This window comes from Anopheles maculipalpis, chromosome 3RL, assembly GCF_943734695.1.
Source record: "Anopheles maculipalpis chromosome 3RL, idAnoMacuDA_375_x, whole genome shotgun sequence".
In the NCBI taxonomy this organism is placed as follows: Eukaryota; Metazoa; Arthropoda; class Insecta; order Diptera; family Culicidae; genus Anopheles; species Anopheles maculipalpis.
The window spans coordinates 31328320-31346152 of NC_064872.1; the positions used below are offsets into that span (position 1 = coordinate 31328320).

At 40.5% G+C, this 17833-nt stretch overlaps 4 protein-coding genes across 5 annotated transcripts in view; 2 read left to right on the forward strand and 2 right to left on the reverse strand.

Moving 5' to 3' along the window:
* Window positions 1–17833, reverse strand: part of LOC126565568 (protein JTB) — a 137323-nt gene that overhangs the window by 82250 nt on the left and 37240 nt on the right. The window lies entirely within an intron of this gene.
* On the forward strand, window positions 335–1668 carry LOC126564924 (UDP-glucose 4-epimerase-like). The gene is made up of 3 exons (XM_050222050.1): window positions 335–1177; window positions 1242–1434; window positions 1504–1668. The coding sequence occupies exons 1-3, from the start codon at window positions 368–370 to the stop codon at window positions 1575–1577; spliced, it is 1077 nt and encodes a 358-aa protein (XP_050078007.1). The 5' UTR covers window positions 335–367; the 3' UTR covers window positions 1578–1668.
* LOC126564883 (N(6)-adenine-specific methyltransferase METTL4) lies at window positions 1509–3223 on the reverse strand. The gene is made up of 3 exons (XM_050222007.1): window positions 2987–3223; window positions 2240–2933; window positions 1509–1814 (listed from the first exon to the last, which is right to left on the reverse strand). Exons 1-3 carry the CDS (start codon window positions 3221–3223, stop codon window positions 1633–1635), a joined length of 1113 nt encoding a protein of 370 aa, XP_050077964.1. The 3' UTR covers window positions 1509–1632.
* The window catches only part of LOC126565087 (phospholipid phosphatase 2-like), a 40954-nt gene continuing 26902 nt past the window's right edge, over window positions 3782–17833 (forward strand). The window contains exon 1 of one of the 2 annotated variants that reach the window (XM_050222225.1): window positions 3782–3906. In XM_050222225.1, coding sequence (XP_050078182.1) covers window positions 3858–3906 — 49 coding nt within the window. In that variant the 5' untranslated portion in view covers window positions 3782–3857. Of the gene's footprint in view, window positions 3907–16001; window positions 16111–17833 lie in introns of those variants that run through there. The other variant, XM_050222224.1, reaches the window with a different exon arrangement.

Sequence of the window (17833 nt, forward strand, 5' to 3'; positions counted from 1 at the left end):
CACGTCTAATAGGCAAAAGAATCCGGGTACCCAACAGCTCTATAGATCTTTTCAAATGCGCGTCGTTGATCCCAGAGGACTAAAATCCGACCCAGATAGAATGTGTTAGCCTAGCCTCTAGCTTATTATCATATTCAATCATTCGGTGGACAAGAGCGAGTAATAACTGATCATCACGACTCAAAAGGAGCAAAGAAATTGTGAAAAAACAGTCAACAAGTAATTTAATAAGGAAAAAAGGACTTACCTGATACAGTCACCGTTCGAATGTTAACACCGAATTTGTCGGAACTATGCTGAGCCTTTGTCATTCGTTTAATGCCTTCGGCTTTCTCTTTTTCTCGTCTCTAGCTCCACTGTTATCAACATGACCGGTGAGCAGAAGGGCACGGTTCTGGTAACCGGTGGTGCCGGATACATCGGTTCCCACACGGTCGTATCACTGCTCGAGGCCGGCTACGGTGTAGTCGCACTGGACAACTTTACCAATTCCGTCAACTCCGTCAAGAATGAATCGGTCGCACTGCAGCGCGTCGAAGAGATTACCGGCAAGAAGGTACACTTTTACCGTTGCGATCTACTAGACAAGGACGCAGTCGAACGCATCTTCAAGGCACACAGTATCGATTCGGTTATTCACTTTGCCGCACTAAAAGCGGTCGGCGAATCGATGACCAATCCATTGCTGTACTACAAGAACAATATGATAGGCATGATCAACCTGCTCGAGGTGATGGACAGTCTCGGTATCTACAAGATGGTCTTCTCGAGCTCGTGCACGGTGTACGGTGAGCCGGAACGATTGCCCATTACCGAGGAAAATCCTACCGGCAACGTGACGAACGTGTACGGCCGAACGAAGTACTTTATCGAGGAGATGCTGAAGGATGCGGTGTGTGCCGATCCGAAGTGGAACATTATCGCGCTGCGCTACTTTAATCCGGTTGGTGCACATAAATCCGGTCGCATCGGGGAAGACCCGACGAAGCAGTTTACCAACCTGATGCCGTACATCAGCCAGGTAGCGATCGGCAAGAAGGACGTGCTGACCATCTTCGGGAACGATTACGACACACCGGATGGGACGGGAGTGCGGGATTATGTACACGTTATGGATTTAGCCACCGGGCATGTGGCTGCGTTGCACAAGCTGGATAAGGAACACCTCGGATTAAAGGTATGGAGAGTGAGCTGAAGGGAAAATAAATTGGGTTAATTTATTTAAAATTTTCTTGTTCTAGATGTACAATCTCGGTACGGGGAAAGGAATTTCCGTAATGGAGTTGATACATACCTTCGAACGCGTGAACAAGGTCAAAATTCCGTACGTTATTCAGGAACGGCGTGCTGGCGATATATCGTCCATGTACGCTAATGCAACGCTTGCCGAACAAGAGCTCGGATGGAAAGCGGTTCATAGCGTCGATGAGATGTGTAAGTAGTAGCATCGTTTAGATACTGTTTGTCCGTTTAACACCACGGTGCATTGGTCCCTTTTTGCAGGTGAAGACTTTTGGCGATGGCAAACGATGAACCCGAACGGTTACAAAACGGAGCAAGCTAATGGTCACCATTAGCGGAAACGCCTTTGCGCGTAGATTGGTGCTGCTATGATGGTACATTTTATCATATTTATTCAAATGCAACGCGTCCGTCCGTTTTCCCGTCTTCGTCCACTATGGCCAGTTCGTACAGGCGTTTGTTTTGCAATTTTAACACTTCCATACCGTACGAGGTGCAGCTGGGATAGAGGCTGCGTGCGAATAGTTCTAAGCAGGTAACTTGCGGTGGTAAATATTTCGATGTGAATAAATCTGAAACGTTTAATGCCGTCGGAGTTTACCGATACAATGTGAAAAAATAGATTAAAGTAATTTATTTTAATCGCTTATATTACAGGGTATCCGGAGGTTTTTTGACGAGAGCCCATATATTTTTGTCCTCGTCCCTTGGTATTTTGACGTGTGCCTGTATATTTTTGTTCTAATACAATTAGTGCTCATATGCATTTATAGGAGAAATTCAGTCTAATTCCTAGCATACCAAAACGAAATAAAAATCAGCAGTGGAAACCAAAAACAAATTATAACGTGCTAACATTTGCGGAAAATGAACAAAAATGTATGGGCACTAATTACAAAACCTCGGGACGAGAACAAAAATACTTGGGCACGCAGGAAAAAAACAAAAAAAAAAGAGTTAAAAATTGTTGGGAAAGCCTATATTTAAAAAAACTTACCATAAAGTGGTGGTTTATGAGAGTGTATTGCACTTGGCACGGAGTAAAGGAACCGTTCGCGGGGAAACGTTTTCGACATGGTTGAACTGGCCGGCAGCCCGATAAAGAGTCGCTCGTAAGGTTGTTTTTGCTGTGGTTCGTTAAATTTGCATACCGGTAGCCCTGAAGAAGTTATCTTTATCCAATACCAGGAACCCACCAGTTCAACCCCCCATTTGGGGAAAAAATCCTTCGTAACCGCGTCAATGTGGGACGGAGCATTGGTACACCAAACCACTACCAATGTGTTTTGGTGCAGGTGTCTTTCCAGTGGGATCGTTTTTATGTCGTCATTTGTTAACATCCGATAGGCTGCCCTGCTGTTGGCAGCTTTCACACGCCGAATGTATTTGTTCCACCACGGTGGATCAAGAACGATCATGTCAAACGTTTCATCGGGTTGAATGTATTCCGTAAATCGATCGATGGAAGAATTGATAAACGATACACGGGGTGGTATCAGGAAACTTTCACCATTCATTTCGGTTATGATAGTACGGTCGGTAGTATTCTGGCCCCGAAAACATTGGTCGCTATCGTAGTTGGTGGAGATGTTGAACTGATCCACAAATTCAAGAGCTTTCTTGTTGCTGGTGCATGTTGGACTCGGATTGCTTTCCAATTTGTATTGGACGGATGAATGGTTTTCTAAAACCTGTCGTAAGATCTATATTAGAAATAGGAAACATATAATCTAAAACTACACACCTTTTGTGTCGTTTCGTCCAAAGCACCGATTGTTTTCGCACGTTTTCGTCTTTTAGCACCATGCTGTTCGTTTATCTCCTCTCTTCGATCGTATGGAACGTTTATGTTGAAAAGCTCTTCATTGAAAGTGGCTTGTTTGGTTTTTCCATCAGCAAAATTATTTTCATACATCTTTTCCACGTATTTCGCATGGTTTAGAAGAAAGGCCTGTTCATTTAATTCTTCCCAACTAGCCATAGATGCACCTAAAATCAAAATAAACTTTTTTTTGTGGTAAAACCGGCTCCCGCGTAAAATGGCACAAAACAATTAACTGCGTGCAAACAAACAGCATTCAATTTCGCTGACGTTTGACGGTTAGTTTAGTTTGTCCGATTGAATGCTTAACAATTTGAAAACGCACGTGATCAATTTGAAATATTTTACTTCGATTACGAGAAATCAGGATACACATTACCGAGTTATTATTTTTAAATTAAAATATTTAAGAAAAACCTTTATGATTCAGGAACGAATCAAAATTATAGGAAAATGAATTGAATCGTAATATGTTTTCCATATTTTAATCTGCGCTGATCACCCCTGCAAATGAAGCTGTCAAATGATCAGCGTGTGTGTTGGTGAACGAAATTTTCGCATATTTCGCGAGCCAAATCAAAACGATTAGAGTTTAGTACGGCGATTACGCAAAGTTAATGGTGAAATAAATATTTATTCCTTCACTCGGTGTCGTTTTAGTTCAATCGATAAATTACTTTCTACATTGCAAGTGTTTGGAAGTGTTTGCTTGTAGACCACTCGTGCGTAATATTCGTACAACCGGTGGCAGTCTAATAACAACGTGTTGTGTTTGTTTGAATGCAGTTCAAAAATGCAACAGACAACTATAGTAAAGTTTGCACGACGATCTTTCTATGCAGGTAAGCATGATGCACAATTGCCGCAGTACGAGCGGATGGAAAAGGCAGAATTCAGAATTGATTTGGTGACTAGCCGTGAGCATGAATGACTTGCATCATGACTCGGTTTTTTTTTGTATCGGTTCCATATTTGCTATCGTACCTGATAAGTATCATCAACAACCAATGGAAAAGTGAGACATTTCCTTATCACAAGATTTGAACAGAAATTCAAATTTGCTGACACACGTGCTCAACATAATGCACAGGTCCAATGATTGTCCATGATGATCTATGATCTATGATGATCTTCTACTGTACCTATTCCCCGAATGCTTGATGTGTGAGTGTGAGTGAGGGTGTTTTTTCGGTATCAATGACCGGTTATTTTTTAAACAAAACATCCCCCAATCGGTGAAAGCATAAAGACGACGTTATTAACCTCGATAGGAACGCGGGATGGATCGTGGATCGTCATCGTGCCAAAACGCCACCATTAGAAATCCGGCCAGCAGCAAAGAACCCTCTGCAGGTGGTGGCTAAAAAAATAGTTCGCTAACATCACCACCGTCCAAAGCAAATGGGCGAGAAGAAATCCATTAAGATCGTTTCGTTTTAATGCTTTTACGCTTGTGGTGGTTTGTAAGGCAATTACGGTGGCCTTCAATTGGCGCTATGGTGTAGGCGCTTGTTTATACTTTTTTTTCTTCATTTATTTCATATAGCACCGCTTACGTCCCGTTTTATGCTACCATTGAACTGGAAAACGAATGAACCGCATCCAAAGGAAATGATAACTTTTGGGCATGAAATCATCGTTAGGCAAGCTAAAGGATGCAAAAGTTAGCAAGTTTTGGTTGGTAATCCGTTTTTAGCCATGTAAAGTTTCAATAATTATGTGGAATTGTTCTTATGCCTCGCTAAATTAACTTAAAAAGAAAAATCTGGATTGAAAACCCACCCACATTTCAAAATTCGTTTTCATATTTACACACTGGTCGGCAGAGGGTCATTTAAAAATAATTCAGTGCTGCTACATATAAAGGTGATTATTTTTTCATGATGTTAGCTTAGCTCTAGCTAAACAATGTTTCGGGAGCAGAGGTGGTAACGACACCGATCTTCCGAACGGCCGGAAGGATATATCAAATCCAGTATTCTTTCGACAGGACCGGGCTTCAAATCCCATCCGGATCGTTCCCTCGTAATGTGTTGAGAACTTGACTATCCAACCAAGTGGTATCAGAAATGCTGATGCTTATGAAAATACAATATTTATTACTATTTAATTTCTTGAAATTTGTTGAAGCCTGCACTCTTATTACGATTTAAATCCGTTCTAGTGCGTTACGCAAAAAAAAACTCATTATGGTAAAAAACTCTTTTTCCATATAATTTATTTGAAAAGTATTCCGTTCCTCGCCCGAAAAATTTTCTTACAAAATGCATGAATCAACCGAGCATGCCGGGGATAAGGTAAAAAAGGAGGAAATACCTTGTGCAAATTTTTACAAAATCAGTTCAAGAAGAGCTGATAACACAGCACCTAGCCATAATATTATAACTAAAACTTAAAAAATAAATAAAATGCATGAATTTAATAAAACACTTGAAAAAATATTGTAAAAATATTCAAATTTTGTTCCTAAAACCTGTTTTCGATCCTTGTAATATTTTTTTACCTTTATATTACAACTAAGAGTAGATCGCTTAAATGTCTTATCAAATTTATAGGGTAAGTTATTCCATGGTTTTAACTTCAGCTAAATTTAAAAAAATCATCCTGATTTCAGTTTTATTTAAATTTATTTGCCTGTTTCAATTACGGGACAAGGTTGTTTTTTTTTCAATTAGTATTTTTAAATAATTTCGGTTTGTTCGTTAGGAACAAGAATGTAGTTTTTAGTGGGGTATGCTTTTTGAAGGAGTAACTTTACAAAAAATTCTAAAATCTCTAAAAAATCAAAAATATTTTCTTATTTCCAAAAGTTTTACACTTTCTGTTTATCACTATTTTTTGAATAAATTTATTTCAATATCTTTTTTTTTATAATACTATTCACCTTACTGATAGCAATTCAACAAGTATCGTATGTCTATCGCATGAGAAAACTATCGAAATAATCTTTCTACGATAATGATTTGCTCGTTTAACCTGTTATAGATGTATTTTTTTTTATTTCCGATTTGTTTATCACAAAGTTTAAATCTTGTTTACTGTCCTTCAAACACGTTTGAACCATAAATCACTCATAATTGTTTATGTGGACTTTTATTTCATAGTTCTATGAGATTCGTATGCAAATTTTACGCCTCCATTGAACACCCCTAAACGATCGTACATCATCCCCCGAAACGATCGCTTTGAAAGGGCGTTCAAAAACCACTAAACAATACTATCTTCTACCATCTTGCAGATGCGAACATTCCAAATCTAGTGTCATTCGTAGGGAAATAAATTGATGTACTTTATCGGGACATCAAGCGGCGCGTTATGTTGGTGGAGTGGTTTCATTGGTGTTTAGTGTGTTGGAACGATGGTTGGTCATCTTCACCTATTAGCATCATAAATGGACATTTGAGATATGTATCGTGTCGTGATAGCTGACCCCAAGCGCTCAGCTCAGCAGGCAGCCCCACCGAACCCGTGGAAACATTATACCACTAACGCGTGTATGTAGGCTTCACACACTGCATACTTTGTGGCACCAAGAAGGTCTCCCGCTGGTAATGCTTCCCGAACAGCAGCGGCACTGGAAACAGGAAACAATATCACCGTTTTCCTGTGACGAACTCTGGATTCGAGCATCTCGAAGCGGAATCGCCTTAGGCAAGGAAACAGATTTCGATCTCGAGGTTCGAACCGAGGCCCAGCCCGACCAATGACCCGGCAATGCATTAATGCATTCAATCAATGCATCAAGTGCCGATCGAGAGTCCTGTTTGCCATTCATCTTACTTGATCGGTAATGGGTTTTTGATACAATAACGATTGCCGTTGTCTGGTTTCGAGTTACTCGCTTGGGTCGCTTGAGATACGGCTGAAGAGATTCACCATCACTGCACGCCGATCGGCAGCAATAGTACAAACAGCAAGATAAACCACCCCACTAACAAGCATGGCTCGAGCTGCAGCTCCCGGTGCCAGCAACAATTCAATTATCTAATCCATTTCCTTCCCTTTCGAGTGTGTTGCTTTTTGGAGTGCGCAACAATTATGCTCTCAAACTCCCCTTCCTGTTGTTGTTCTTTTTCGTTCTAACTTTGCACCATTAGAATGATGTTCCGGCTGTTGGGTGTGTTCGCGCCACCAGCGCCCCCTTAGGAACACATTAAAGGAGTGCACTTCACCACTAGTTGGCATCGTTGATTAATTCAATAATTTACAAGCTCAGTTTTGCTCACTCCAGATGAAACACGATGCAATCGATTCAAGCGATTCAATCGTGATCGCTACTGAGTCGAGCCCGTGAAGTGAAATAGCCTTTACTGGATAGGGGGAGGGGGGGGGGGGGGGGTTATAAGGGATGAAACGTTCCGCCACATAATCGATGCACTTGCTAGCTGCTAATGCAGTTGTGTTTGCTGTTGAGACGGGGTTTTGTCGATAACGAAATGGAGCGGTTATAATTTTACCGCCGGTTATTTATATAAACTGTGCTTTTCTTCTTATTATGCTTCTAGAATAAGTCATTTATGTTATATAAAAAAAAATCCAGAATTACGTATGAGATCACATGCGGAATTTTCTGCCATACGAACAGTCTTAAGATTATTTTTACAGTACCTAGCACAACTATACGAACACTTACATGTTTTGTTTTTGCCACACACAATAAATCCATGAAATTTTAGGAAAAATTTCCAAAAGCTTTCATCAAAGTAAATATATTGTAATATGTTTAATAGTTTCTAATTATTAATAAATAATTAGTTATTTTAATAGTTATTTTAATTATTTATTATTAAGTATGACAGTTCAACGTCCTTAACTCCATAACTCCAGTATTGTCCATATCTTTTTACTTTATTATTTTATTTTTTTTTTGTATTTTTACTTACATTTTTTTCTTTTAGGCTAAAAGCAAAAATCAAAACACAAAAGGAAATAAAATAGAATTTTCTCACGTTTAAACTGCTGAGGCTTTTAATGGTTTTTTTTATATATATTTATATTTTATCAAAGATTTCATTTAGCAAAAGAAAGGAAAAATCCCTATCCAGACGCTCTGGTAACTGTATTTTAGGGAGCCAAAACCATTTAAAATTTGATAATAATGTATTGCTTTTAATGTAGTTCGTAAATTTGAAGGCCATCTTAAATTTTAAATTTAGCAATAGCAAAAAGTGCCATCTCTTCTATGCTTTTCTCTCTTTTTTTTTTTTGCAATTTCACGACGTTGTTTTCGATAAGTGTTCTTAAAGTTTTGTTACGACCTGTAATACTCCTCGACCATTTGTAGTCAATTTTCACATCTTTACGGTCAAGGATCAAGAGTAATCACATTTATGTTGTGATTTACATTATTCCATATTTAGCGTGCAAGTTTGCTCCGTAGGTATAAAATGAATGAAAATGTTATTAATTAACTTGCAATATGTTTTTGATGGCACCCAACTAAACCGTAACTCTAACTCGTGCGTTTCGTTTTTGATTTCGTCCTTGGTTAAACCACCGTTGCGGTTGGGAGCGGACTAGATCCTCGCCTCGTCGTGCCTCAATCACACACAGAGCAGCAAAACCACGACCCTATTGATTGACAATATATGGGGTGTTCGTTCTGGGGCTTTTGTTGCTGGTTGCATGTTTGCATGCTCGTAATCAATAACCTCGTCTGCGTGAATGTTACGAAACGAGCTTACGCAGTACGAGCAGAGGAACCACTGTTGCGGCTACCGACCGGCGCGCTTCTTTTGCTCTAGCCGAGTGACGTTAAGCAATCGCCGTTTCCGAATGGTGGAAAGGTTAGAATGTGATTCATTACGGGCGTTTAAGTAGGGTTCGATTGTAAACTTTGTTTGCTTTAAGTGGGAACAGCACTGTTTCAACCAATTTCTACTCACTACACAGCAGCGCTATCACGATTCATGGGTGTTCTTCAGTAGCTGCAGATCGGCGGCTTTTATTGTTCGATTCGATGCATTAAGGTCGCACGAATAATCGCTCTATGTTTCTGTTATGTTTTTCTTATTAATCGTATGATTGATTTTAATTGCTTATTTATTTTTACATTGTCTACTACCTATCTCCATTTTGTTGATCTTTTGATCTTTTTACAGTTTCTTTTAAAGGGGTTTTTATTGATATATTTTTTACATTACGTCTGTTACTAGAATTTTAAATGAGAACCAAATATTTTCTTATTCATCTTATGTTGCAGTTGATCCTTACGTCTTCAAATGTGCTTCTAATCTTAACAGTAGCAGAGAAAACATTACCTTGTCAATTGTACGTTATCCAAACCTTTGTTTAAATTTATTGAACAGTAACGAAAGCAAGAACTGCGATCAAAACGATGTTAGGACACACTCGTGCTACATGACATGTTCCGTTTTCATGTACACTTCCAGCTGTCAACAGCAACTCATCGTCTATTTTCCCTTCCTGTCTGAATTTCCCTACGCGATAGATACCTACCAGAAGGGAACGGGGAAGGTCATGCTCTCGGGATGAGTTTATTTTAATCACTTGAAAAATGACATGGTCACCAGCTTACGCGATCCCGCTCCACTTTCCCTAAAACCCGGGTTGTAGGACACCATACTGGCTGGAATGTCAGTCCGAGGTTAGAAGTCAAGCCACTCGACTAGACCCTTATTATTCCATTACTGTGCTGAGCGTTTAATTGGACCGTTGGCAGCCCCCAACCTCACAGGGGTCGCTCCAAGAAGTCTGTTTCTCCCCCCACCCCTCCCTCGCTCCAAACGCTTCTAGACTCCTGCGATTGTGATCGTAACTGAGATCTTCTGAAAATCTCCAGCAAAAGAACGATCCGGCAAAGCCGTCCACGCCACGCCGATCAGGGAGCTGGAGCGGCAGTAGCAATTTGTTTAGCGTGTCGTCGCGCGAGGCCACAAAATAAAACATTAAAAAAAAGTGAACCATTTCTTTCCGACCCGAGACGCAAGATAAGCATCGGGCAAGCCGGGGCCACAAGCGGATCAGCCTTCTTGGCAAAGATGATTGTACGCTTCTTTTTTTTTTTTACTCATTTGGTTCCTCCTTTCAATGTCCGTGGGTAATAATGACCGAAGGGTTTTTAGTTTTGGTTGTGTTAGCCTTCGCGTGGCGGGCTGGCTTGCGATGTTTTTGATTATTTCAGTTTCAACGCGCTCAAATTTATTGCTCCCGCTGATGAGTACACGACAAATTCGCTGAACATGCAGTGAAGTTTATGTTTTCTTGTTTTTTTTTGGTTGGGAGTGTTTGTTGTGTACCTGTGCTGTGGCTAAAGAAAACTGAGTAACGAACAACAAAACGAGAAACGATTGCTTCAGTTATGTTTCTTTTACACGGTTCTCTGTTTTGGGTTGTATTTAATTTCCATTTATGAATTTTATGTCATTAGGGATGTTCACCGTACGCGTCTGGTGTTAATAAATGGCATTATTAATGTGAAAACTTGGTTGGTGAGCTGCTAACGTACTCACTGACAGATGCTTGTCTTGTATAATTTAATTCTGTCGTAAATAGTCGTTATACATCTTTAGAAAATGTGCTTATTTTTCTTACATCGTTCTGCATTTATTACATCGTCTCTATCTTTTCTTAAATAGTTTTGTATTTTTTCGTTTTGTTTTAAAATGTTCTGAACTCTTCATATTCATATTGTTCAACAATTTCTTTTTTTCTGAAATTTCTTGTTGTAGGAACGTAAAGCCTTTCTATTGTTTCGTTTTATTTTTATGTCAGCTTCAAAGTGATCTATTTTTATTTTTCTATTTTATTTCATTTTTATTATTTCTTTATTTCATTTTTATTGTTTTGTATTATCTATTTTTATTTCATTTTTGTTGTTTTGTTTTGCCTCTTGGACATAAATTAGAGTGAAAATTGCTTAACTTTGTTTTTGTTCTGCTTTGCTTCATTATCTTTTAATCCATTGATTTATGGATGGAGTGCAAATCCCTGCCTTTCTATTTACTATATTCTGCGTAAATGCAATTTTTATGACCTCTTCACTATATATTCCAATAAATATCGTGCTGTGTGGCTGTATCGCATTACAGCACCGGTTCTGTTCGCTGCATACTTACAAGACTAATTGCGACACCGTTTTACGACGTCCAGTGCACATCCATTTCAGCTTTCAGCAGATGTGTTTTTCCATTGCCTGTACAGTTTTCAAATCGGGACGGGAAGGCAGCAGCCGATTTTACGAGTTTGAATTCTCGATCGCTAACCGGTGGCGTGAGTTTAATCGCCACAGCGAGGCGTTGAGAACGAAATAATAGATGACCGGTGTCAGTTTCTATTAAACCGGTAGCGTCGTACACACTTTGGAAGGGTTTTGCGACCGTTGGTGTACGCAAGTGTCCGTCCGTTCGCAAATGCATTCAAGTGTCAACAGTGGATCGAGATCCGGAAACGATCACACCCGGGTGTCCGGTTTAATGGGCCACTGAAAGTTTGGAGCGTGAATCGGGTGGACACTTTTCAGCCGGAGAGTGAGAAAACGTTTCTTAGGCGCACAGCTGGAAGTGATTGTGAAAATGGCATTACTGTGTGCTGGTGTGGAAGATGATACTGAAAATGCAAAATGAATGCATTTGTCGATCATGTGATCTGGCGTCGGTTGCCGTTCACTATGATGATTAATTTTATTTTTATTATTTAATCCACCCTGCCAACTGCTGATGCATTCCGATTCCAATATTCTTGCCATGTGTCAAAACTGGACGTGTTGTTTAGCGTCGGATGATGCTGATGATGCTTATACATGGATCTTATTATCCGAAAACATTCGAGCGTACCAGAATGAAAACTATTCTTCGTTTATTATTAAACTATCGTAAGCTGGTCTTTCCGATAGCTGGCCGTACACAATCCGTCCGTTCGATTCATCGCCTTCGATCATATTTATCGAGGCAGATTACCCGATTCGGTTCAACGTTGTTATTATGCCGAGGGATTTTTGTGCCCGTAAATCAACCCTCAACGAGTACGGTAGGGATGTTGTCCGTTTTTTGCCCTGTTCTCGCTTGTAATAGTCGATGATTTTTGGCCTTACTTAGCTTGATCCACGCCTTCTTATGGTTCATACACGTTAAGATTGAAAAGATTCCACAGCAGCTCTCGATGGGAGGACGTATGTAATGACATTCTTTGTGATGTTTTTTTTTTTGTTGTTGTTTCGCCCATTTTCCTCCTATTTCCTGTACGTAATAAAGGGAAAAAAAGGGAAAAAAGACGGTGCATCATCGTTCAAGGTGTGTTCGCAGCCAATCTCCTGCACAAAACCTTCCATGGGAAAGTCAGTGGAACGTTACGTGCAATAGTGGATCAAGAATAAATGATCTCTTTTCGAAAAGATGATTTGTTTTCCGTTTTGTACATCTTCTCTCGCTCCCTTGCGTATTCTGTCAACTTTATGGCTAGTGATAATCGCATATGTCAAAGGTAAGCTCAGGTAGCAGCCAAAACTTTCCAAGGAAACTATTGTACCTGAAGGATGCTTACGGTAGGCAAAGCGCCAAGATCAAACGGTTTGTTTTGGCAAGCCTATGGTGATGATGAGACGACGTTTCCCAAGCACATGAAATTGATGTCTCTTGTAGCGTGAAGTGTCTGATAGTGCTCGGTCACCATTTTTATCTGAATATGGCACCGGACTGCGGACGAAGATCACGCCTGTGTCAACTGCTAAATATTTATCCTACGCCACCATATTTACCTTTCCAACTAGATTAGGCGAACTAATTTATGGTATGAATGACTCGACTCGGTCACTACAGGATCGGATATGATTGCAGGGGCAAGATATGAGGAACTGTGTAATTTGTTTGTGCTAGTTAACAGGTATCGCGTAGCGTAGAAAAATAAAGCTTTTAAAAAACATCGACGTTAACGTTATGAAAAATTTAAGGCCTTGAATAGTTTCTTTGGAAAAATGTTTAGAATATTTAATAGTTCGAAAACAATATTTATAGAGTTAGAATAGATCCTAGTTTTTTTTATACTCTAAATAAAACAAATAAGCATCGTATTATAGCTCTACCCAAAACACTTGCATACATTTCTCTGTTCAATGCCACTCGCGCATGCAGCGAGTGCTCGAAGCTGAATTCAAACTATTCCTATGCAGCTGAGTGCTCGGGTATGTCAAATCATATGTGCGCTGTCGTTCAACTATTAAACATGTCCGGTCATAAGATCATTCTTTTATAGGAGGAAATTCAGAAAAAAGTGTGTGTAAAAATAGTATAAATTCGTCTCGTCAAAGAATTTAATAGGTTGGGAAAATATTTTTCAATTTTCGAAACTGATTGTATAGAATATTGTAATATGATTGTGTATTTATTTTCTATTCCCGTGTTTCAAAATCAGAGATGATACGATGACCGGGGGACGCTAGCGGCACCGGTCATCACACGGCAGCGCAGCGAATCGAATCATGTCCGGACTGCTCGAATCCTCCTACGCAAAATTGATTATTCAGCTAGGGGTAATTTAAGTTAAGAACGCCATGAATAAAAGCCAAAGCCTCTCGACGATGTAGCGCCAAAGAATAAAAAGAACATTGTATAATCTTTGGGTATATAATTTACAAGAATTTAGTGAAATGATACGATAATTTTATATTTTAAATTACAACTTTACTTAAGTGAATTGGGCTGATATAAAAGAATCAAGTTACTTAATTTGCTGAAAAAATAAAATGTATCTACATCCATTGTAGTTCCTTCAAGGGGTACTTTCTTTGCGTTTTGTATTATGAAGGCTTTAAAAATCATCTTTAAAGAACTTTAACTGAATTAAAGAATTACATATACTCAATTTTATCAGTCGTGCTAAAAAAAATGCTAAATGCTAAATGTTAAATGCTAAGTGCTAAAAAACAGCTTCAACTTTTCAACGAAAACTAACACTTGTTATTTGAAATTCCTGTACACGCGCACTCATCGCATTGCCCCATTGCACGTTTGACAGCTCTGGATTCACAATCAGCAGCGAAGCGCCGCTAGAAAATGAGTGGCCCGCTGATTCATTCCTTCGTTCATTCTCGTGCGTGAAGTCTAGCGGGAAGCACGTGTGCACGCGCTCGTAAATCGTTCGAAGCAAAAATACGCGCGATCCTTCGAGGACTCGAGTGTTTTGATACTTTGTCTATTACGGTCGGTTCACCATAGCACCGGGCCAGCACTTAAACTTAATGCTGATTTGAAAGATTGATCGATCGCGTCGATCGTACGACGAGACGGTTTTGCTCCGTTGTGCGGAAATCGACCCGGTGAACGGGTGGTGTGTTTTTATTTTGATTCCGATTCACAATCTATCAGTACGACTCGATTGTGTGAGTGTGATTTTAGTTCGAAAATTCGAAGCAATCGACGTGCACGAAAGGAGAAATCGTGAACAAGCGTCTAGGAGCCGGTGACGGGGCTCTAGATTACGGAGCAGTGATTAACGTAATTTAAACTCAGTTTATGGTCATCATACACGTAGCATGGCTGCGGTGGTACGACGGTCTAGGAGTGTGTAGCATACTGCGCAATCTTCAAACCAAACCGGAAAGGAATTTGGAAAATAAAACCAAACGAAAAAACCGTGCTCGCGTTTTTGACGATAGTTTAAACCTTGCAGCCGTTAGTAGGAAGATTGGCTTAGTGAAGCTTAACTAATCGGAGCAAGATCGCGTAAAACAACCAGATCATTCAAGTCAAGGCAGCACAACGCAAGAGATAAGTTATTTCGGCGCCTTAAATTGGACCCCGGGAAACATTTTGTTAATTAATTAATACCAACGGTCCAGCGCGTTGTTCTAATCGGCAATTGGGCATTGGGCGCGCAACAGTGCAAGAGTGCAAAGACGGCGAATTAAAAAAATAAAAAGGCTCCCCCCAAACGGGGCACAACTGTGGATGGTTGGCCAGGCCGCCGAGTCGTCATAAAGACGCGGTCAAAACAACAAAATCATGCTGCAACGATTTAAATTGATTTGAATGCTGCTAGTGAGACAGTTCCCGTAATCCAAGTGTGCAACTGGAGCATGCAGGACGGATTGTATTTAATACCTAATTTCCGTTAATCTGGCAATTGCTGCAACGGCTAATATAGTTAGCCAGCCCCAATTGGTTGTTCCGGTATGCGAATTGTTTATTGCGGCCGGGAATCACTTTTGACAATTGTGACAGCAGACGAGTGGCCTAGTATGCGCGCTGGCAGATTACGGCAGTGTTAGCTTACAGTGAGTGAGTGAGATTAGTTGGTGCGCTCGGTATCATCGCCCCATCCCGGTGAGCAATCAAAACATACACAATCCCCCTCTCGGGAATGAACGCTTATTGGCACAATCACAACAGTCGGGTTCGTGCGTTTTGCAGCGTCCCGCCAACCCCGTAAAGTATACGCGTTGAAAAGTTGACAAGTGTCAATTTGAAGTGCGGTGTGCGGCGTCCCCCATCGTTTTAGTAGGCTGTGCATGCTGTTTCCTCAAAAGTGTTTTTGTTCACATGCACTGCCAAAGGGGAAGTGGTTGATTGTGCAGGATCGCGGTGGCACTGCTACCGTATGCCAGTTAAGTGTGCGTCCTATAACAACCACAAAATGCATGCAATCCGACATAATATCGTACAATTCCAATAGTGCTCAACAATTCCGCTGTTAGCTGCGTAGTAAGCTGCAGAATCTGTGAGATAGTGAGCAAAAGAGTGAAAACGAGATTGTGTGGTGGTACAAACAGTAAAGAAGAACGGAAACACAGATGCGGCGACCGTGTCTGCAGCGAACTGTCAAATCGTGTGTCACTAGGGCTAATCGGAACCCAGTTAGATCGCTCACTTTGAAAAGGGGGCAATGAGATATTAGAAAAAATCAGTTTACAGTGAGTGTAGAATTAAAACTCCACCTAAACACCCATTCAAGTGTAAGTGGAATCCTGTAGTTTGTTGTGCATCAAGTGCCCCTTCCGAAAATGGCGGACGTCGAATCGCAGAAGATATGCGTGAAAGCAAAGTCCAAGATCACGTTTCCCCGTGCAGTTGACACGCTGATACTGGTGCTAGGTAAATGTTTCAAACTTCATACACAGTTCCTTCTAGTTCTCGTACCTTTGCATGTTAATTCCGTAGGCCTCCGAACGGGGTAATCGAAAGGGTGAATTGTGTTTACTTTCTTTCGCCTACCTCGATCGTATTTCCCGCGTTCGGGGCAAGTAGTTCGAGCTGTCACCGATTACTCGATCTGATAAGGATCACATGTGTTTGCTGACACACTGTCTCGCCTTCTAGCAAAATAAAGATCTCGCAAGAAAATGGGCCTGTCAAATCGGTTTGGTTCCGAGTTTCGATCGACAACATATTGAAGGGAGCATGACAAGAAAAATGCGGGAAAATCCGCTGCTACCGATAGGAGGAATCACAAATCGTTCAGATCTAATCGACTATTTTGGCTTATACTAATTTGTTAATCATGCTAATTTTGCATGTTTTCGTATGTTGCGATTGGCTTTCGTCGTCAACAAACACATTAAAATGATAAGGTTTTACGTGGTCAATATGGGCGATTTTCTAACTCAACTTTCTACCGGCTGTAATGGGCATCTCCTTGAATGTTGACTGTTGAGAATTTTATTAGAAGTAGAATTCGGAGCAGAGTTTCTTAATTCTTACACACAAAAACTAGCTCGAGGGGTCTTCTATAACCTATTATCTGAGAGTCAACGAATTGAGTTACCCCACTAAGCACTATAAATAGTACAGCTTAAGAGTACAGCATTAATAATTCTTTTTTTTCGTCTGAAACGCCTGAAACTTTCACGTCAACTCGTACCGAAAGCAAGACGGCCCCAGTTGAGACGCTTAGAACATTCAGGAGATTCAATCTCCAGAAATTCAACAAAAAAAGTGTAATCTTATCAATGGCACGTTTTTTTTAGTACACTTTATTACATACGATGAGCTGGGTCTTCCTAAAATAAAGAATCATCTGTGACAGTGTGAATCACAATGTGCTTGTTCGGATCATCGGCAGGATTATACACCATCCGCCCTTGATCTTTCGTTCACAATCCAGTCCTGGTTACAGACCGGCCGTACAAGACGCATTTAACGGGATCAGTAAATTTTTTAAATCCAAACGATCGATCCATTCTGTCACTGACAGCATGCTGTCAGCAAACTCATTTGTAAAGCGATTACATCCATCTCCTACTCCGAACGTGCAAGCAGTCCCAAAAAAGGGGTGAACAATTTGTTTCTTTCACTGTGATGAAACCATTTTCGATTGGCATGTGAAAAGTTTGTGTAAGAAAAGCAGTAAGAACTTTAAAAGAATTCGTTTCTTCTCCAGTATCATACCAACCATATCCAGCCAGTGCCCGAAGCGCAGTAGTTTCGTAACAGTCGGACGTATTTTTTTTTTTTTTTGGTGCGCAACGCAACAGACAAGACGACTATCGCACGCGCGCATAATGCCTCTTACGTTGACATACCCCGAGTTGGCGGGTTGGTGTGGTCGTGATACTTTGCGTTGTCTTATGTCCGCTTATCATCCCGGCCCAAGTCTGGAACGTTTTGTCCTCGCTTTCGGTTCCCTCTATTATCTGATAGTGTCTTTTTCATTCGGTTTTTTTTATGATGGATGATACGTTCGTGTTTTCGTTGGATGATACGTTCATGTTTGCTGTTTGTGGCCAGCCTGACCGGTTGGCGAAACTGTAAGCGAATGCGAATACGTTTAACTTTGTTACCCAACCAGTGTTCTGTTCTGGCGTAAATAATTAAGTCC

What these genes read in the sequence shown, in the direction of transcription:
- LOC126564924 (XM_050222050.1), top strand. Translation starts at nt 368, where the DNA reads ATGACCGGTGAGCAGAAGGGCACGGTTCTGGTAACCGGTGGTGCCGGA. An exon ending in AGGAACACCTCGGATTAAAG is followed by an intron (nt 1,178 to 1,241) that starts GTATGGAGAGTG and finishes TTCTTGTTCTAG; the next exon opens with ATGTACAATCTCGGTACGGG. An exon ending in TCATAGCGTCGATGAGATGT is followed by an intron (nt 1,435 to 1,503) that starts GTAAGTAGTAGC and finishes CCCTTTTTGCAG; the next exon opens with GTGAAGACTTTTGGCGATGG.
- LOC126564883 (XM_050222007.1), bottom strand. Translation starts at nt 3,223, where the DNA reads ATGGCTAGTTGGGAAGAATTAAATGAACAGGCCTTTCTTCTAAACCAT. An exon ending in TGGACGAAACGACACAAAAG is followed by an intron (nt 2,934 to 2,986) that starts GTGTGTAGTTTT and finishes ATCTTACGACAG; the next exon opens with GTTTTAGAAAACCATTCATC. An exon ending in TCATAAACCACCACTTTATG is followed by an intron (nt 1,815 to 2,239) that starts GTAAGTTTTTTT and finishes TAAACGTTTCAG; the next exon opens with ATTTATTCACATCGAAATAT.